This window comes from Chiloscyllium plagiosum, unplaced genomic scaffold (assembly GCF_037043375.1).
Source record: "Chiloscyllium plagiosum isolate Xiang-an unplaced genomic scaffold, Cpla_swu_hap1 HiC_scaffold_37, whole genome shotgun sequence".
Lineage (NCBI taxonomy): Eukaryota > Metazoa > Chordata > Chondrichthyes > Orectolobiformes > Hemiscylliidae > Chiloscyllium > Chiloscyllium plagiosum.
The window spans coordinates 27,409,318-27,430,943 of NW_028270175.1; the positions used below are offsets into that span (position 1 = coordinate 27,409,318).

A 21,626-nucleotide genomic window follows, 5' to 3' on the forward strand; every position below is an offset into this window, starting at 1 on the left:
AGATCCCAGCTCCCTCTGTACAGACTGAGATCCCAGCTCCCCCTGTACAGACCGAGATCCCAGCTCCCCCTGCACAGACCAAGATCCCAGCTCCCCCTGTACACACTGAGATCCCAGCTCCCTCTGTACACACCGAGATCCCAGCTCTCCCTGTACACACCGAGATCCCAGCTCCCCTGTACAGACCGAGATCCCAGCTCCCCCTGTACACACCGAGATCCCAGCTCCCTCTGTACACACCGAGATCTCTGCTCCCCCTGTACACACCGAGATCCAAGCTCCCTCTGTACACACCGAGATCCTAGCTGCCTCTGTACACACCGAGATCTCAGCTCCCCCTGTACACACCGAGATCTCAGCTCCTTCTACACACCGAGATCCTAGCTCCCTCTGTACACACCGAGATCTCAGCTCCCCCTGTACACACCGAGATCTCAGCTCCTTCTACACACCGAGATCCCAGCTCCCCCTGTACAGACTGAGATCCCAGCTCTCTCTGTACACACCGAGATCCCAGCTCCCTCTGTACACACCGAGATCCCAGCTCCTTCTGTACAGACTGAGATCCCAGCTCCCTCTGTACAGACTGAGATCCCAGCTCCCTCTGTACACACCGAGATCCCAGCTCCTTCTGTACAGACTGAGATCCCAGCTCCCTCTGTACAGACTGAGATCCCAGCTCCCTCTGCACACACCGAGATCCCAGCTCCCTCTGTACACACCGAGAACCTAGCTCCCTCTGTACACACCGAGATCTCAGCTCCCCCTGTACACACCGAGATCTCAGCTCCTTCTACACACCGAGATCCCAGCTCTCCCTGTACAGACTGAGATCCCAGCTCTCTCTGTACACACCGTGATCCCAGCTCCCTCTGTACACACCGAGATCCCAGCTCCTTCTGTACAGACTGAGATCCCAGCTCCCTCTGTACAGACTGAGATCCCAGCTCCCTCTGTACATACCGAGACCCCAGCTCCCTCTGTACAGCCTGATACAGCAGCTCATCTGTACACCTTGAGAGCTCTGTTCCTGCTGTTCATAACCTGGGCTCTGCATGCATATGTGGAATCTTCCCAATACTTTGCATAACAAGCTGAACCACCTCACACTTTGTTGGAATGAATATATTTGCTATTTCTCCATCCACATAGTTGGCCTTGAGCCCTGTCTGCTTCGGTGTGCTACCTCCTCCAACCGTGAGTTGTTATTTTCCGCAATGTGGGTCCTTATTGAATGCTTTCTGGAAATTACATTCTGTGTAATTCCAATTTTGGACGATTTGCAAATTTCAGCACCACAACTATTGCTCACTGGTTAACCACATGGTTCATCACTGGTTAACCAAGTCACCTTTAGGACCTGGGGACAGATGCAGCCAAATTAATTTTAGCTTGTCCCCGCTCTGAAGAAAGAAACTTGGGCATCACATGGGCACAAACCACCTCAACAAAATCCGAATTTGGTAGATCGGAATTTATAATTGCCACATCCATTATTGGCTTTTTGATTTAATTAAGACTGATATTTAGCCAACACTTGAGGCGTTTACATTTGAACCTGATGGTGCTTGCTCCCTCATGAAAATCAAGCGTCGAGTCTGAAAAGAAGCCAACGCCAGCCTAATGAAGAGATAAGGCTAAACAAGAGGCTGGAGAAATCCTGCACAATTCATTCAGAGGCAGTCATCCTAAACACCTCACTCAGGAACCAGTTTCTGCAGGTTTGATGATGTCCCAGTGGGAATTATATGCACAGGTTTACTGGAAATTAGATTAGATTACATTACAGTGTGGAAACAGGCCCTTCGGCCCAACAAGTCCACACCGACCCGCCGAAGCGCAACCCACCCAGGCCCATGCCCCTACATTTACCCCTTACCTAACACTACGGGCAATTTAGATTGGCCAATTCACCTGACCTGCACATCTTTGGACTGTGGGAGGAAACCGGAACACCCGGAGGAAACCCACGCAGACACGGGGAGAACGTGCAAACTCCACACAGTCAGTCGCCTGAGGCGGGAATTGAACCCGGGTCTCTGACGCTGTGAGGCAGCAGTGCTAACCACTGTGCCACCGTGCCGCCCAGAAATGTGTCAAGTATAAATATACAGAATAAGTCATCGAGATGTACAGCACGGAAACAGACCCTTCGGTCCAACCCGTCCAGATATCCCAACCCAATCTAGTCCCACCTGCCAAACCCTTCCTATTCATATACCCATCCAAATGCCTCTTAAATGTTGCATGTTGTACCAGCCTCCACCACTTCCTCTGGCAGCTCATTCCATACACTGTCAAAAAAATTAAAAATATTGCATCTTCCAACGTTTAGCCGAGAACACGAAAGAAAAATAGTTATGTTCCTTTTGAAAATGGTCCTATACTCAATGAGCTACTGAAACTCAGGGTTAGGTTTTTATCCAATGAGTGTCAACACGAATTGACATCAAGTCGTGTTACAGAGTAATATGCAGTCACACTGGAGGAGGGAATGCCCTGCAGGAACAGGTTGTTATCAGGATTTCGTTTCCCTTTGTTCTGTGTTCATTTGAAGGAATTCATCAAAGTAGTGCACTAAGGTTTCTGTGCTAAGTTATACAGAACTGTTTATCAAACACTTTAAACACTTACAGCTTTTAAAAAATAGCACTCAATTAGCAAATTGTTTAGTCTTCCACCATGAGAGGCTCCAAAAGTGCCACTCGTGACCTATGTTAACAGCATAATATGATTTTCTGGAGCCATTTTTTTGCAATGAAGTGTTGAAAGCAATATAACAGGTCTCATCAGTGTGTCGACACAAATTGTGGAACAGGAACACCAGGAGCAGATATCAGCAGCACAGCATCAGAATAAGGTCCAGCCATAGGTGGGACTAGATTGGGTTGGGATATCTGGTCGGCATGGACAGGTTGGACCGAAGGGTCTGTTTCCGTGCTGTACATCTCTACGACTCTATGGGATGCTCAACAAAGCTCCCTCCACACTAATACAAGAGCAGCACAACACTACGGGTGCTGGGCAGCTGAAAACAGAAACAAAATATTGTACTGGAAATACGCAGCTGGCCAGGCAGCATCAGTGCAGAGAAAGTCTTCTGACCTCTCAACATTAGGTTCAACAACTTTAGATTTAAACAACAAACAGAGATTGAGTTCACAATGTTTCCATTTTGATTTTGTTGGTTTTGCTCTTTCTTTGAATTGTTGTATTCAGCTTGAACATGAAGCAGTGACATCCAGGTAATATCACCTGGCCCAGTAAGGCAGAACTCCAGACTAATGCTCTGGGGATGTGGGTTCAAATCCCACTGTAGCAGAGAGTGAAATCTGAATTGGGGGGATTGAAAAGTCTGGAACTAAAAGTTAGTCGAATGGTAACTGCTGTCTTAAAACCCATCTGGTTCTGTAATTGCTGATTGTAAGCTGGGAGAGAAATAAATGCTGAATAGGCGTTAACAGGAACCATGAATATATCTGAATGGCTTGGAGCAACCAATACAGAACAGGACCAAACAATGTAGGGCTGGGTAATGGATATGAAATTGTTAAACTCAATGTTGAGTCCTGAAGGTACTTAGACAGGAGATGATTTGTTGTTCCTCCAGCTTGTGTTGAGCTTTGCTGGAGCACTGTAATAGACCTGAATCAGAGATGTTGGCCTCGCACCTCCGCCTTTGAACCCCGTCCCTCCAATCGCCACCAGGACAGAACCCCACTGGTCCTCACCTTCCACCCCACCAACCTCCGGATACATCGTATCATCCTCCGTCATTTCCGTCACCTCCAAACAGACCCCACCACCAGGGATATATTTCCCTAGCCACCCCTATCAGCGTTCCAGAGAGACCATTCCCTCCGCGACTCCCTTGTCAGGTCCACACCCCCCACCAAACCAACCTCCACTCCCGGCACCTTCCCCTGCAACCGCAAGAAGTGCAAAACTTGCGCCCACACCTCCCCCCTCACCTCCCTCCAAGGCCCCAAGGGATCCTTCTATATCCGTCGCAAATTCACCTGCACCTCCACACACATCATTTACTGTATCCGCTGCACCTGATGTGGTCTCTTCTACATTGGGGAGACAGGCCGCCTACTTGCGGAACATTTCAGGGAACACCTCTGGGACACCCGCACCAACACCATGTGGCTGAACACTTTAACTTCCCCTCCCACTCCGCCAAGGACATGCAGGTCCTTGGCCTCCTCCATCGCCAGACCCTGACCACACGACGCCTGGAGGAAGAGCGCCTCATCTTCTGCCTAGGAACCCTCCAAACACACTGGATGAATGTAGATTTCTCCAGCTTCCTCATTTCCCCTCCCCCCACCTTATCTCAGTCCCAGCCCTCGGACTCAGCACCGCCTTCTTGATCTGCAATCTTCTTCCCGACCTCTCCGCCCCCATCCCCTCTTCGGCCTATCACCCTCACCCTCACCTCCTTCCACCTATCGTATTCCCAGCGCCCCTCCCCCAAATTCCCCCCCCTTTTATCTCAGTTCGCTTGGCACACCAGCCCCATTCCTGAAGAAGGGCTTATGCCCGAAACGTCGATTCTCCTGTTCCTCGGATGCTGCCTGGCCTGCTGCGTTTTTCCAGCACCACACTTTTCAACTCTGGGAACACAGTGATGTGTTGAAGTTACAGGCAACTGGACACTCAGGGCCATTTTTATGGGCAAAGTGTTTTGCATAATGGTCACCTGGTTTACGTCCATTCTGAAGAAGGGTCGCTGGACCCAAACTGTTAATTCTGCTTTCTCGCCATAGATGCTGCCAGACTTGCTGAGTTTCTCCAGCAATGTCTGATCTTTGTTCCGTTTATGTTTGCCTCCGCTGTGTAGAGGAGGACACAGAGCTCAGCACTGTTTATACTTTTTCCTTTGCTGTCTGTGGGAATATGTCCATGAGATTGGTTCGCGTGTCCAACTTGATGACATCAGCATTACTGAAAGCCTGGAGATCCTCTTGATTCAAACCGATGACATTGAAAGAGAAATCCACATCACAGACCTAAAAACTCCAGGCCTATGCCTTCACTTTGGAGGTCAATTGGGAAGGATTTTATGGTTGTGCCCCCACAGTTCCAGAATGTTCCTATCTCCTTCCCGACCATTGCCCATGAAGTGACATCTTAAACTGTTGTTTGCTGTTACACACTGCAACACCGCCCTCAAGTGGCAGAATATCAGCTCTGCACCACAACAAAGTGACAGTTGGTGTGTCACCATAGTCGTAGAGTCAGAGAGTCATAGAGATGTACAGCATGGAAACAGACCCTTCGGTTCAACTTGTCCAGATATTCCCAACCTAATCTAGTCACATTTGCCAGCACTTGACCCATATCCCTCTCAACCCTTCCTATTCATATACCCATTCAGATGCCTTTTAAACGCTGTAGTTGTACCAGCCTCCACCACTTCCTCTGGAAGCTCATTCCATACATGCACCACACTCTGCGTGAAAATGTTGCCCCTTAGGTCCCTTTTAAATTTTTCCCATCTCACCTTAAACATATCCCCTCTAGTTCTGGATTTCCCCACCCCCAGGGAAAAGACTTTGTCTATTTATCCTATCTATGTCCCCTTCATGATTTTATCAACCTTTATGAGGCAGTCTCCGATGCTCCAGGGAAAACAGCCCCAGCCTATTTAACCTCTCCCTATAGCTCAAATCTTCCAACCCTGCCATCATCCTTGTAAATCTTTTCTGAACCCTTTCAAGTTTCACAACATCTTTCTGATAGGAGGGAGACCAGAATTGCACACAATATTCCAACAGTGGCCTAACCAACTTGCTGTACAGCTGCAACATGACCTCCCAACTCCTGTACTCAATACTCTGACCAATAAAGGAAAGCTTTCCAAATGCCTTCTTCACTATCCTATCTACCTGCGACTCCACTTTCAAGGAGCTATGAACCTGCACTCCAAGGTCTCTTTGTTCAGCAACACTCCCTAGGACCTCACTATAAAGTGTATAAGTCCTGCTAAGATTTGCCTTTCCAAAACCTCACATTTATCTAAATTAAACTCCATCCTTCATTCCTCAAGCTGTTGGCTCATCTGATCAAGATCTTGTTGTAATCTGAGATAACCTTCTAAACTGTCCACTACACCTTCAATTTTGATATCATCTACAAACTTACTAACTATACCTCTTATGCTCACATCCAAATCATTTATATAAATGACGAAAAGCAGTGGACCCAGCACCGATCCTTGTAGCACTCCACAGGTCACAGGCCTCCAGTCTGAAAAACAACCCTCCACCACCACCCTCTGTCTTCTACCTTTGAGCCAGTTCTATATCCAAATGGCTAGTTCTCCCTGTATTCCATAAGATCTAACCTTGCTAACCAGTCTCCCATGGGGAACCTTGTCAAATGCCTGACTGAAGTCCATATAGATCACGTCTACCACTCTGCCCTCATCAATCCTCTTTGCTACTTCTTCAAAAAACTCAATCAAGTTTGTAAGACATGATTTCCCACTCACAAAGCCACACTGACTATCCCTAATCAGTCCTTGCCTTTCCAAATACATGCAAATCCTGTATCTCAGGATTCCCTCCAATCACTTGCCCACCACCGTGCTCAGGCTGACTGGTCTATAGTTCCATGGCTTGTCCTTACCACCCTTCTTAAACAGTGGCACCACGTTAGCCAACCTCCAATCTTCCAGCACCTCACCTTTGACTATCGATGGTACAAATATCTCAGCAGGGGGCCCAGCAATCACTTCCCTAGCATCCCACAGAGTTCTAGGGTACACCTGATCAGGTCCTGGGGATTTATCTGCTTTTATGCATTTCAAGACATCCAGCACTTCCTCCTCTGTAATATGGACATTTTTCAAGATGTCACCATCTATTTCCCTACAGCCTACGTCTTCCATGTCCTTCTCCACAGTAAACACTGATGCAAAATACTCATTTAGTATCTTCCCCATCTCCTGCGGCTCCACACAAAGGTCACCTTGCTGATCTTTGAGGGGCCCTATTCTCTCCCTAGTTATCCTTTTGTTCTTAATGTATCTATAGAATCCTTTTGGATTCTTGTTAACCCTATTTGCCAAAGCTATCTCATGTCCCCTTTTTACCCTCCTGATTTCCCTCTTAAGTATACTCCTACTGCCTTTACACTCTTCTAAGGATTCACTCATTCTATTCTGTCTATACTTTACATAAGCTTCCTTCTTTTCCTTAACCAAAACCTCAATTTCACTCATCATCCAGCATTCCCTATACCTCTCCTTTCACCCTGACAGGAATAGACTTTCTCTGGATTCTTGTTATCTCACTTTTGAAGGCTTCCTATTTTCCAGCCGTCCCTTTACCTGAGAACATCTGACCTGAAATCAACTTTTGAGAATTCTCACCTAATGCTGTTAAAATTGACCTTCCTCCAATTTAGAACTTCAACTTTTAGATTCCATCACTATTTTAAAACGAATAGAATTATGGTCGCTGGCCCCAAAATGCTCCCCCACTGACACCTCAGTCACCTGCCCTGCCTTATTTCCCAAGAGCAGGTCAAGTTTTGCACCTTCTCTAGTAGGTACATCCACAAACTGAATCAGAAAATTGTCTTGTACACACTTAACAAATTCCTCTCCATCTTAACCTTTAACACTATGGCAGTCCCAGTTGATGTTTGGAAAATTAAAATCCCCTACCATAACTACCCTATTATTCTTACAGGTTATAGAGTCATAGAGATGTACAGCATGGAAACAGACCCTTTGGTCCAACCCGTCCATGCCAACCAGACATCCCAACCCAATCTTGTCCCACCTGCCAGCACCCAGCCCATATCCCTCTCAACCCTTCCTATTCGTATACCCATCCAAATGCCTCTTAAATGTTGCAATTGTACCAGCCTCCACCACTTCCTCTGGCAGCTCATTCCATACACGTACCACCCTCTGCGTGAAAAGGTTGCCCCTTAGGTCTCTTTAATATCATTCCCCTCTCACCCTAAACCTATGCCCTCTAGTTCTGGACTTCCCGAGGGAAAATTCTTGGTCTATTTATCCTATCCATGTCCCTCATAATTTTGTAAACCTCTATAAGGTCACCCATCAGTAACTGAGATCTCCTTACAAATTTGTTTCTCAATTTCCCTCTGAATATTAGGGGATCTATAATACAATCCCAATAAGGTGATCATCATCATCCCTTTGTTATTTCTCAGTTCTACCCAAATAACCTCCATGGATGTATTCCCAGGAAAATCCTCCCTAAGTATAGCAGTAATGCTATCCCTTATCAAGAACGCCACTCCCCCTTCTCTCTTGCCTCCCTTTCTATCCTTCCTGTAGCATTTGTATCCTGGAACATTAAGCTGCCAGTCCTGTCCATCCCTGAGCCATGTAGGAGTTCAACCCACACTGTTGGCATCACAGTGCTTTGCAAGCCAAGCATTCAACCAACTGAGCTAGCCAACATCCACAGCAAAGTGAAACTATTTCATCGAACAATAGCTCCCATCAGTTCAGCCCTTGTCACTCAGAACTGACTAATAATCAATTGTTGTGGAGCCGAAACTGATTGCAAACACTGGTGGAGCTAATGGGATGTAATTAATGGGACTGTGATGCCAACAGTGTGGATTGAACTCCTACACCAGCTGAGGTTACCATGAAGGACTCTCCTTCTCAACCTTTCCCCTTCCCTGAGGTACAGGAGCCCTCAGGTTTAACCACCACCAGTCACCTCTCACTAATGAGAGGTGTGGGAAGAGAACAAGGTAGGACTGATAAATTAAACTGCATTTTAATTTCAGTTCATCATTTGGAAGAACTGTTACCTATTCAAGATGCTTCTTTTTGTCAATTCATTCTGGTTTAAAAGATGGATCTATGGTAAACCACTCACTGGTTATTGTGATAGGACTTTGCCCCAATCCAGTCCTGGTGAATTAACGCTCATGGAAATCCATATGGCATTCAATTCAACCCAGAAAGACACTTACTGCAGTAAGGCACATGCCTGTTCCTGGGCATGTGTGTCCGATGTGTTTGGTGCTGCCACTGCTGGTGGTGACTGGACAGGCTGCCTCACAGTGCGATTCCTTTCCCATTTGTCCAGTTTCCCCTTAGCCTCTGTGAAAAGAGAACCAAAAGCAGTGCTGTCAGCTGGTATTGGGGTCCCTCACTTGCTGCCTCCCCCTGTTCCACCTCACAGCTGCTCCAGGCCAGTGTAGTCCAGCCGAGGGAGCTGTATGGCATTGTGTGGTCAGGGGGCACGGGTTCTGTTGACCAGAAACTCTTCGCAAGTGCTGAGTGCGCGACTTTCTCTGAGCTTCTAAGAGGAATGCTGCGTCTGTTCTTGGCTGTGACAACGATGGTATCATGTAATAAGGTGCATGGATCAACAGTTAACATTGGATGGGACAATGGACTGATCATCTGGTCATCAAACAGCAATTTTTCCAAAGTATATTACCTGCTTGGCCCAATGTTTTGGCACGTTCTGTCTTGTGGGAAATGGCATGACTATGGGATTACGGGAGGTGAGGTGTCTGGTCAGGTATTGGCATGGATCAACACTGATGGATTGTTTCCTCTCCTTCATTATCGTATGGTGCCTGTCTGCAGCTGAGCAAGACTCTGGGTGTCATACACAATCCCACTGCGAGGTCGAGAGTGTGGTGCTGGAAAAGCACAGCAGGTCATGCAGCATCCAAGGAGCAGGAGAATCGACATTTCAGGAATAAGCCCTTCATGAACGGTTTATGCCCGAAAGCCCAATTCCCTTGCTCCTCCTGACCTGCTGTGTTTTTTCAGCACCACACTCTTGACTCTGGTCTCCAGCACCTGCAGTCCTCACTTTCTCCCACTGCAAGGTGCCCACATTAGCCACATCTCTGGGCCATTCACTGAGACCACCACAGCCTGTCTTCAGCTTGGCTCAGCTCATCTGCTATAGAAACCATCATCCAAGTCTGAGTTACCTCTGGGTTTGTCTGTTCCAATGCGCTCCTGGCTGGTCTCCCAAGGTCACCTGGACCTTTTGTTAGCAATCTCCTAACTTGCACCAAGTCTCATTCACCCATCATTCTCTGCTCACTGATGTACTCTAGCTCCTGATTAGGCAACACCTTCATTTTCAAATTCTCTGTCTTTGATTTCAAATCCCTCAATGGCTTTGCAACACCCGATCTCTGTAATCTCCTCAAACCCTATAATCCTCTGAGATATCTGATCTCCTCCAAGTTTGGTGTAAACAACTCCAGTTTTAATTACTCCACCATTGGCGGCCATGTCTTTAGCTGCCAAGGCCCTAAACTCCTCCCGCTCCTCTCCATCACTCTTCTCCTTGAAGATGCTTTGTAATACTTATCTCTTTGGTCAATCTCTTGGCCACGATCGTGACATCTCCAAATGTGGCTTGATGTTAAATTTAGTTTGATTCCATTCCTAATGAAGTGCTCTGGGGACATTTAAGGGTGTTGGAGATGTTGTATGGTGTAAATACAAGTTGTTATTACTTATGTAGAGTAAATGCTGCAAGAGTTAGTAATCGGATTTAAACTGAATAGTATCATTTCAGATACTTAATACCGTCTGGTTTTCCACCATGTGCCTTTCACACCTCTCACATCACTGGATATAAACTGTACTTTCAAAACACACCAGTGAAACTTGAGGACATGCCCATTTATTGTTCCCCTCTGTTTCTGTCCTGTAAAAACTTCCTAGACCACACACCAACTTGTATTTATTTCTAATAACAACATCGTCATAGTTCCTTTGATATACAGCATCTTAATTTTATCAAGTCTTCAGCACGGTGTCTTTTAACTTAGATTGTGAAAAGTCAAGTACTCAGTATCTATTCCAGTCAGTCCTGAGGGAGTGCTGCATTGGATGAGGAGCTGCGTTTCCAAACCCTTTGCACCCTGATTCGCGATCCACACACTCACATCGAGTAACAATCGGGGGCCTCCTGATGTTCGAGAACACCACAAACCCATTCTCTGTCCCTACCAGATTTAAAGATTTGTGGATCCAAGCAACTAAATTCATCTGTTCTGCTTTTTCAAAGAAATTTTCTACTCACTGTACCTGTGCCTCTGAGAAACAAATCACCTTCCATTAAATTACAGTAGAAAGAATATTACTAAACTGGAAGAAAAGATTTACAGGTTGTTTTTTAGATTACTTACAGCATGGAAACAGGCCCTTCAGCCAACAAGTCCAGACCGACCCTCCGAAGAGTCTACCCAGACCCATTCCCCTTCACCTAACACTACGGACAATTTAGCATGGCCCATTCACCTCACCTGCACATTTTTTGGATTGCGGGAGGAAACCCCGCACAGACACGGGGAGAATGTGCAAACTCCACACAGAAAGTCGCCGGAGGTGGGAATTGAACCCAGGTCTCTGGCGCTGTGAGGCAGCAGTGGTAACCACTTCACCACCGTGCCACCTATAAAGGCCACTTTGCTATAACACACATTTTGTTAACACAAATTCGCTATAACACTTCTGATGAATTAGGGACACTGTTTCTAAAGCACAAAGTTTTTAAAGCATGTATTGGTTATAATGCGATTCTTGCCCAATTAGTTAAAAGGTGTCGCTATTACGTGATTTTCTTCTGGCAGAGGGTTGCATGAGAATGGAGCGACCTGCACTATAGCAGGACCAGCTGTCCTAGGTTGCTGCCTGGACAGGAAGGTTTGAGTTATAAGGAGAAGTTGGGATAGGCTGGGACCTTTTCACTGGAGCATAGAAGACTGAGGGGTGACCTGATAGAGGCTTCTAAGATCATGAGAGACATCGATAAGATAGATAGCCAACAGCTTTCTCTGTGGTGGGGGAGTCTAAAACTAGAGGGCATAGGTTCAAGGTGAGAGAGGAGAGATACAAAAGGGTCCAGAGGGGCAATTGTTTCACACAGAGGGTGGTGAGTGTTTGGAACAGGCTGCCAGAGGTAGTGACGGAGGCGAGTATAATTTCTCATTCAAGAATCATTTGAATGGGTACATGGATGGGATAGGGATAGAGGGATATGGACCAAATGCAGGTAAATGGGGCCTAGTTTAATTGTGAAGACTGGGCAGCATGGAGAAGTTGGGCCTAAGGGCCTGTTTCCATGCTGTCGATTTTTATGACTGTATGAAATCCTAACCAACACTAATCTGCCCAAGCCATGAACTTGCCAGGTAACCTCCAGCCCACTTTATACTGCATTTTTGGGGCCATCGGGAAGATTTTGACATTTTATCTTTTAAACCCAAATCCAAATGATCTTTGGAGCCCCAGAATTTCTAGCCTTTCATTCCAAAATAATGCCCATTCAATGTTCCCTTTGGTTTCTGTCCTGCAAAAATGTCCAGACCCCATAGCAATTTGTATTAATAGCAACATCATCATAATTCCTTTTATATATTGCAATCTCAATTTTATCAAGCCTTCAGCATGAAGTCTTTTAACTTAGATTGTGAGAAGTTAAATACTCAATACGTACTCTGTAAATATCCCTTCCACTATAAGCCTGTATATTATGTACAATTACCCCTTAGTTTTCCTGACAAGATCACTCTTTCCTCCTCTCCTGCTTGGAGCTGTTTAGTAACAGTGAGCAGTCTCTCCTCCAGAGCAACGATTGTCCGGGAATGCTGCCGGATTTGCTCCTTGAACTCTGCCAGCTCATCCAGGTGACCGCGCCTGTCCTGATCGATTTTATCCCTGAGGCCTTCGACCTCTGCTTTCTGACGGCTCTGCTGAGCTTCCAGCTCCTGATGCAAATCAACCTGCCGCAAGAGAGAGGGATCACAGCAAAGGGGCAGAGAGATGCAGAAGTAACTGAAGACATGAGTCAGTTTGCTGGAGGTCTTGGAGATGAATCTTAAGAACTGCAAACTAAATGAGTTTGACAGAGAGTAGTAGGGGCATGGAACGCACTGCCTGCAACAGTAGTAGACTCGCCAACTTCAAGGGCATTTAAATGGGCATTGGATAGGCATACGGATGAGAATGGAATAGTGTCAGATAGATAGGCATCAGATTGGTTCCACAGGTCAGCGCAACATCGAGGGCCGAAGGGCCCGTACTGCACTGTAATATTCTATGTTCCATGTTCTATGAGAGCGGCTAGGCCTCAGTTCAGCCATCAGCAACTTTGGAAGCCGGTTCCCTCTCACTCTATCAATTTTGGGAGCTTGAAGCTACTGAATTGTCCATGGCAGATCCATGAATCCTCCAGTCAAGCATTGGGACAGCAGAATGCAGTGGTCAATACTTTGATTATTTGAGTCTGTTTACTCGTGATGCTCACTGTGCTTGATCGATTAAGCTGAGGCCTGGATTGAGAAGGAGGAAAAGCTGTAGAAAGAGCTGAGGCCTGGAGTAGTTGTTTTAAAGCACTTTAAATAAAAACTGCTCTCCACTAGTCACCTCTGCACAGATTGGAGATGTAAGACATTCAACGTAAACCATGCAGCAGTTCAAAAGGAGAATTTGTTAAATGAAGGGCAACATTCATTGCATAAATAAATACAGATGAGGAAAATCATTTGGCTCCGGATGTATTCAAGCTGCTGCTTAAATCATTCCAGGATTTCACTCTCTGTTATCCTACTCAGAGGATCAATGACACATGAATTGCTTTGTCTTTGATGCAAAGTTGCCTCACAAATCCTAAATTTCTCTTCTGGTTATTTGACCTCATCACCCCCCATCTCTGTCCTACTCTCGTGCTTTCATTTCAAGTGACTTTCCTGATTTAGTGTTGCACATAGGGAATTGGTTTAGCCCAGTTGGCTGGATTGTTGGTATACAGAGCAGTGTGATGCCACCAGCATGGGTTCAATTCCCATCACTGGTTTGAGGTTATAGTGAAGGACTCTCCTTCTCAACCTCTTCCCTCACCTGAGGTCTGGTGGTCCTCAGGTTAAATCACCACCAGTCGCTTCCCTCAAAAAAGAGAGCAGCCCCTTGCCCCTATGGTCTGGTAAGACTATAGCAATACAACAAAAACTTTCACTTATTTTCAGCAGAAAGCACCATGTTGGACAGAACATTACCTCAATCTTCCTCGCTCCCTTGAGTTCTTGTGACATGTTGCTCAGCTGCTGTTTCAGAGCCTCTATCTCCTGATCCTTCACCTTCATATTCTGTGAACAAACACATACAGGAAAGATGGAATCATACACTCTGGGTCATTGTCACAGGGTCACACAGCTCGGAAACAGACCCTTCGGCCCAACCAGTCTGTGGTGAAAATAATCCCAAACTAAACCAGACCCACCTCCTGCATTTGCCCCTTATCCCTCCAAGCTTTTCTCATTCATGTCCTTATCCTAATGTCTTTCAACTGTTGTATCTGTGCCCACATCCACCACTTCCTCAGGAAGCTCATTCCACATGTGAATCACCCTCTGTGTATAAGATTTACCCCATATTTTTAAAATCTCTCTCCTCTCACCTTAAAAATGTGCCCCCCAACTCTTGAAATCCCCCATCCCAGGGAAAAGACACCTATCATTAACCCTGTCTATCCTCCTCATGATTTTATGAACTTTTATCAGGTCACCTCTCCTCCTCTTACTCTCCACTGGTTAAAGTCCCAGCCTTTCCAGCCTTTCTTTATAACTCACACCTTCCATTCTTGACAACATCCGTAACCCTCTCCACCTTAATAATATCCTTCCTGGAACTGGGTGGCCAGAACTGGACACAGCATTCTGGAAGAGGCCTCATGGCTGGGCCGTGCTGGGGTTAGTAGAGTGAGACCCGCCCTCCCCAACAGGGGCTCCGAGAATTGTGCCTTAGTCCCAGTCTCATGTGTTATTCCTCAGCACAGATCCCCACCCCATGCACTGCACGTACAAGGCTATAGCCTCAGCTCCCATGTATCACTTCTAGCCAGGTCCCAGGGTATCCTGTACCTCAGGAATGGCTGCCTCTCACCTCATTCAGTTCCGTGAGGCGCAGCTCCATTTCCTCTCGCTTCCTCTTCTCCTCCTCTGCCGCTTCTGTTCCCCTCTCTCTCTCCTGAGCCACCACCTCAGCCAGTTGCTGTGGGAAACACAGTGCAGCTCATTAAAGCCTCATCCATGGACTTGTGGCTGTCTGTTCACCACCTCCTCCGTCTGCCTGTAGGTGTCCTCTGGCCTGAACTCTGACCCCAGGTGTACCTTGAGCTTTCAGTCTGCAGCAGAATTGTTCCAATGCTGAAGGAGGCCATTGGGCCCATTGTGTCTGCACCTGTTCTGTCTACACTTGCACTGATTGCTAATTTCCTGCCTTTACCCTGTACCTCTGCACGTTGCTCCTATTTAGGTAACCACCTGGTGCCCTCTTGAACGTCTCAATTAAATGTTATGAAATCGAAAGCATGTTCACTTTAACATAGAGAGTGTTTCTGAATATTGAAGTAAATTTAAAGTGCAGGCTCAGCTGCCCTGTGACATCACCCACAACCATTATACACTCTGGGTCATTGTCACAGAGTCACACAGCATGGAAACAGACCCTGCGGTCCAACCAGTCTGTGGTGAACATAATCCCAAACTAAACTAGACCCACCTCCTGCATTTGCCCCTTATCCCTCCAAACCTTTCTCATCCTAATGTCTTTCAACTGTTGTATCTGTGCCCACATCCACCACTTCCTCAGGAAGCTCATTCCACATGTGAATCACCCTCCGTGTACAAGATTTGCACCTACTTTTTTAAATCTCTCTCCTTTCACCTTAAAATGTACCCCCAATTGTTGAAATTCCCCCATCCCAGGGAAAAGACACTTACCATTAACCATAGGGACACATGGTGGCTCAGTGGTTAGCACTGCTGCCTCACAATGCCAGGGACCTGGGTTCGATTGCAGTCTCAGGCGACTGTCTGTGTGGAGTTTGCCCATTCACCCCGTGTCTGTGTGGGTTTCCTCCGGGTGCTCCGGTTTCCTCTCACAAGCCAAAGATGTGCAGATTAGGTGAATTGGCCATTCTAAATTGCCCATAGTGCACAGAGATGTGTAGGTTAGCTGCATTAGTCAGGGAAATGTAGAGTAATGGGGTAGGGGAATGAGTCTGGGTGGGTTACTCTTCGGAGGGTCAGTGTAGACTTGTTGGTCTAAACGGCTTGTTCCACACTGTTGAGATTCTAAGTTCTAATAAACTGTCTATCCTCCTCATGATTTTATGAACTTTTATCAGGTCACCTCTCCTCCTCTTACTCTCCACTGGTTAAAGTCCCAGCCTTTCCAGCCTTTCTTTATAACTCACACCTTCCATTCTTGACAACATCCGTAGCCCTCTCCACCTTAATAATATCCTTCCTGGAACTGGGTGGCCAGAACTGGACACAGCATTCTGGAAGAGGCCTCATGGCTGGGCCGTGCTGGGGTTAGTAGAGTGAGACCCGCCCTCCCCAACAGGGGCTCCGAGAATTGTGCCTTAGCCCCAGTCTCATGTGTTATTCCTCAGCACAGATCCCCACCCCATGCACTGCACGTACAAGGCTGTAGCCTCAGCTCCCGTGTATCACTTCTAGCCAGGTCCCAGGGTATCCTGTACCTCAGGAATGGCTGCCTCTCACCTCATTCAATTCCTTGAGGCGCAGCTCCATTTCCTCTCGCTTCCTCTTCTCCTCCTCTGCCGCTTCTGTTCCCCTCTCTCTCTCCTGAGCCACCACCTCAGCCAGTTGCTGTGGGAAACACAGTGCAGCTCATTAAAGCCTCATCCATGGACATGTGGCTGTCTGTTCACCACCTCCCCCGTCTGCCTGTAGGTGTCCTCTGGTCTGAACTCTGACCCCAGGTGTACCTTGGGCTCTCAGTCTGCAAAGGAATTGTTCCAATGCTGAAGGAGGCCATTGGGCCCATCGTGTCTGCATCAGCTCTGTCTACACTTGGAATGATTGCCAGTTTCCTGTCTCTATCCTGTACCTCTGCACGTTGCTCCCATTTAGATAACCACCTGGTGCCCTCTTAACTGTCTTGAATAAACCACACTCCCAGGCAGTGCCTGATCTACACTCTGCGTCACACAGTTTGTTTTTCTCACCTCCCATTTGCTTGTTTAAAACTGTGTCTTGTGATTCACGATCCATTTGAGTGGGAAGAATCTCTCCTTATCCACTCTGTCCAGGCCCCACATGATTTCAAACACTTCCATCAAATCTCCTCCTAACCTTCTCCTCTCCAGAGAAAACAGTGCCACCTTCTCCAATCTTTCCGCCCTTGACTGAAATGGCTCGTCCACTTAGAGTCATGGAGTCATAGAGATGTACAGCAAGGAAACAGACCCTTCGGTCCAACCCGTCCATGCCGACCAGATATCCCAACCCAATCTAGTCCCACCTGCCAGCACCTGGCCCATATCCCTCCAAACTCTTCCTATTCATATACCCATCCAAATGCCTATTAAATGTTGCAATTGTACCAGCCTCCACCACTTCCTCTGGCAGCTCATTCCATACACACACCACCCTCTGCGTGAAAAGGTTACCCCTTAGGTCTCTTTTATATCTTTCCTCTCTTACTCTAAACCTATGCCCCTCTAGTTCTGGTATCCCTGACCCCAGGGAAAAGACTTTGCCTATTTATCCTCATAATTTTGTAAACCTCTATAAGGTCACCCCTCAGCCTCTGACACTCCAGGGAAAACAGCCCCAGCCTGTTCAGCCTCTCCCTATAGCTCAAATCCTCCAACCCTGGCAACATCCTAGTAAATCTTTTCTGAGCCCTTTCAAGTTTCACAACATCTTTCCAATAGGAAGGAGACCAGAATTGCACACAATATTCCAACAATGGCCTAACCAATGCCCTGTACAGCCGCAACATGACCTCCCAACTCCTGTTCTCAATACTCTGACCAATAAAGGAAAGCATACCAAATGCCTTTTTCACTATCCTATCTACCTGCGACTCCACTTTCAAGGAGCTATGAACCTGCACTCCAAGGTCTCTTTGTTCAGCAACACTCCCTAGGACCTTACCATTAAGGGTATAAGTCCTGCTAAGATTTGCTTTCCCAAAATGCATTACCACACATTTGTCTAAATTAAACTCCATCTGCCATTTCTCAGTCCATTGGCTCATCTGGTCCAGATTCTGTTGTAATCTGAGGTAACCCTCTTCGCTGTCCACTACACCTCCAATTTTGGTGTCATCTGCAAACTTACAAACTGTGCCTCTTATACTCGCATCCAAATCATTTATGTAAATGACAAAAAGTAGAGGGCCCAGCACTGATCCTTGTGGCATTCCACTGGTCACAGGCCTCCAGTCTGAAAAACAACTCTCCACCACTACCCTCTGTCTTCTACCTTTGAGCCAGTTCTGTATCCATATAGCTAGTTCTCCCTGTATTCCATGAGATCTAACCTTGCTAATCAGTCTCCCATGGGGAATCTTGTCGAACGCCTTACTGAAGTCCATATAGATCACATCTACCACTTGCCCTCATCAATCCTCTTTGTTACTTCTTCAAAAAACTCAATCATGTTTGTGAGACATGATTTCCCACACACAAAGCCATGTGTGGGAAATATAATACAATCCCAATAAGGTGATCATCTCTTTCTTATTTCTCAGCTCCACCCAAATAACTTCCCTGGATGTATTTCCGGGAATATCCTCCTTCAGCACAGCTGTAATGCTATCCCTTATCAAAAACACCACTCCCCCTCCTCTCTTGCCTCCCTTTCTATCCTTCCTGTAGCATTTGTATCCTGGAACATTAAGCTGCCAGTCCTGTCCATCCCTGAGCCATGTTTCTGTAATTGCTATGATATCCCAGTCCCATGTTCCTAACCATGCCCTGAGTTCATCTGCCTTCCCTGTTAGGCCCCTTGCATTGAAATAAATCCAGTTTAATTTATTAGTCCTACCTTGTCCCTGCCTGCCCTGACTGTTTGATTCACTTCTGTTCTCAACTGTACCAGTCTCAGATCGATCTCTTTCATCCCTTTGTTTAAACCTTTTCTGCTCACTCTCGTCTCTGACACCTTCTCACATTTCACCAACAGCAGATGATAAGCTGAGTGGTCTCTTACTTCCTGCTTCGTGTCTCCCTCTCTTTCTATATACAGGAGATACATTTCTCTATCTTCTAAACCAATGTGACTGTGTCTCTTCCAAAACAATTTTGGAAAATTAAAACCAATGCATCTTATTTGGGTTGAACTGAGAAATAAGAAAGGGATGATCACCTTATTGGGATTGTATTATAGACCCCCTAATAGTCAGAGGGAAATGGAGAAACAAATTTGTAAGGAGATCTCAGTTATCTGGAAGAATAATAGGGTGGTTATGATAGGTGATTTTAACTTTCCAAACATAGACTGGGACTGACATAGTGTTAAGGGTTTAGATGGAGTGGAATTTGTTAAGTATGTACAAGACAATTTTCTGATTCAGTTTGTGGATGTGCCTACTCGAGAAGGTGCAAAACTTGACCTACTTTTGGGAAATAAGGCAGAGCAGGTAACTGAGGTGTCAGTGGAGGAGCACTTTTGGCCAGCAACCATAATGCTATTAGATTTAAAAGAGTGATGGAAAAGGATAGACCAGATCCAAAAGTGTGTGTGTGTGTGATTGTGTATGTGTGTGTGTGTGTGTGTGTGTCGGGGGGGATTATGAGTGTCTGTGAGAGAGTGTATATGTGCGTGAGTGTGAGTGTAAAGGGGTATAAATCTGTGAGAGGGTGCGTGTGTGACTGTAGGAGTGTATTTGTCTCTCATATGTTCACACATACACTCCCATACTCACACGTGCACCCTCTCACAGACGTATACCCCTCTGCACTCACATTCACACACACACACACTCTCTCACAGACACTCATAACCCCCCACCCCCACACACAACCATGCACACATTCACATATAAGTTTGTGGGGTGAATTTGTACTTGCAGAATTACATTTTACTTTGCTCAAAAACTGCACAAATCCATATAAGATTCTAGAAATCCATATTTTAGATTAGAATCAGTCTGAACATTGTGGCACAGACAGTCTCACACAGGGTAGCTCACACCTTCAATGCATTATCTGGGCCGACATGACACCAATTGTTAAAGTTCACTTGAAAATGCAACTTTAAGGAAGTTCTGTGATTTACATGTGAAAGAAATGAAACCAACATGGTCATTCTAAAAGATGAGAGACTTAACAAACAATCCAAATCTTTTTCAATATATAATTTCAGTTACATCACACTGTAAACCTTTGCTATAAATTCTGCGTCTTATGATCTTATACTCCACAATCACCTGATGAAGGTTACAAATCACACAACACCAGGGTATAGTCCAGCAGGTTTAATTGGAAGCACTAGCTTTCGGAGTGCTGCTCCTTCATTAGCAGCGCTCTGAAAGCTAGTGCTTCCAATTAAACCTGCTGGACTATACCCTGGCGTTGTGTGATTTGTAACTTTGTACACCCCAGTCCAACACCGGCATCTCCAAATCATGACCTGATGAAGGAGCAGCGGTGCAAAGATTGGTGCTTCCAAATAAACCTGTTGGACTATAACCTGGTGTTGTGTGATTTCTAACTTTATACACTTAACGCTGTTTCACACTCATGCAGGTATTGTCAGAGGTCTTCCCAGCAACAAACACTGCCTCCGGGGCAACGACATAGTGAGGTGGTGCATTATAGGATTGGTGCAGCACCCCAGACTTGATGAAGTCAAATCTCACCCACACAGAAACAGAGTCATCAAATGACCGACAGGTAATTCCAGGTTACATTGTGGCCTGATACAGCTCAGTGACATGATTCCTGACACTCAGGGGGAAGAGACACATTCATGGGATTGATACCGATGTGAAAAAATGAGCTGCACTGGGATGAAACCTTGGGAACACACAGACCGACTCCAGCGTCACAGCAGAGACTGCTCACCTGGTCATGCCTTTCCTGAACCTCTGCCTGTGAATGCCTTATCTCCTCTGCCATTTGTCGTTCCCACTCTGCCTTCAGCTCATTTAGCAGCTCCTTGCTCTCATTCTCCCAGGATCTCTGCTCCTGATCCGACTGTCCCTGGGGTGACACATTCAGGCTGTTAGGTTGCATAGGGTTAAAAGCTAGGTTGCAATATACCAGATTCTGGATTAGTGGTGCTGGAAGAGCACAGCAGTTCAGGCAGCATCCAAGGAGCAGCGGAATCGACGTTTCGTCCAAAAGCCCTTCATCAGGAATGAAGGCAGTGAGCCTAAAGTGTGGAGAGATAAGCTAGAGGAGGGTGGGGTGGGGAGAAAGTAGCATAGAGTACAATGGGTGAGTGGGGGAGGGGATGAAGGTGATAGGTCAGGGAGGAGAGGGTATACCAGAAGTGAGCTGGAAGGCCCTGGAGGTAATGATTAATCTCCATGACACAACTACAGGCAGCAATATCCTCCGGTATGAAAAACAATCGCCTATTTCTTCTACCATTTTCAACTGTTGATTATAAAAATATTGGGAGCTGGGGTAAAGGCTACTTGACTGGTGGAGGCAGTCAGATGCATGAAGCCATGAAATTAAAACCTAGAGCGGAGTTGGCAAGTCAGGCTTATAATTTGCCTTCGAATCCTGAGGGAACATTCTGGAATATTGCTGGCCCAGGCACCTTACTGATTTTAGAAATCATCTGTCGATATATGACATTAATGGGAAGGC

The 21,626-nt window shown here is 46.3% G+C and overlaps 1 protein-coding gene across 1 annotated transcript in view; it reads right to left on the reverse strand.

Moving 5' to 3' along the window:
- fhad1 (forkhead-associated (FHA) phosphopeptide binding domain 1) overlaps positions 1–21,626 on the reverse strand; it is a 169,945-nt gene that overhangs the window by 101,345 nt on the left and 46,974 nt on the right. Inside the window, exons 16-21 of the mRNA XM_087980527.1 lie at positions 20,871–21,008; positions 16,555–16,662; positions 14,927–15,034; positions 14,041–14,130; positions 12,531–12,768; positions 8,977–9,106 (exon numbers count right to left, since the gene is read on the reverse strand). Coding sequence (XP_087836653.1) covers positions 8,977–9,106; positions 12,531–12,768; positions 14,041–14,130; positions 14,927–15,034; positions 16,555–16,662; positions 20,871–21,008 — 812 coding nt within the window. The remainder of the gene's footprint in view (positions 1–8,976; positions 9,107–12,530; positions 12,769–14,040; positions 14,131–14,926; positions 15,035–16,554; positions 16,663–20,870; positions 21,009–21,626) is intronic.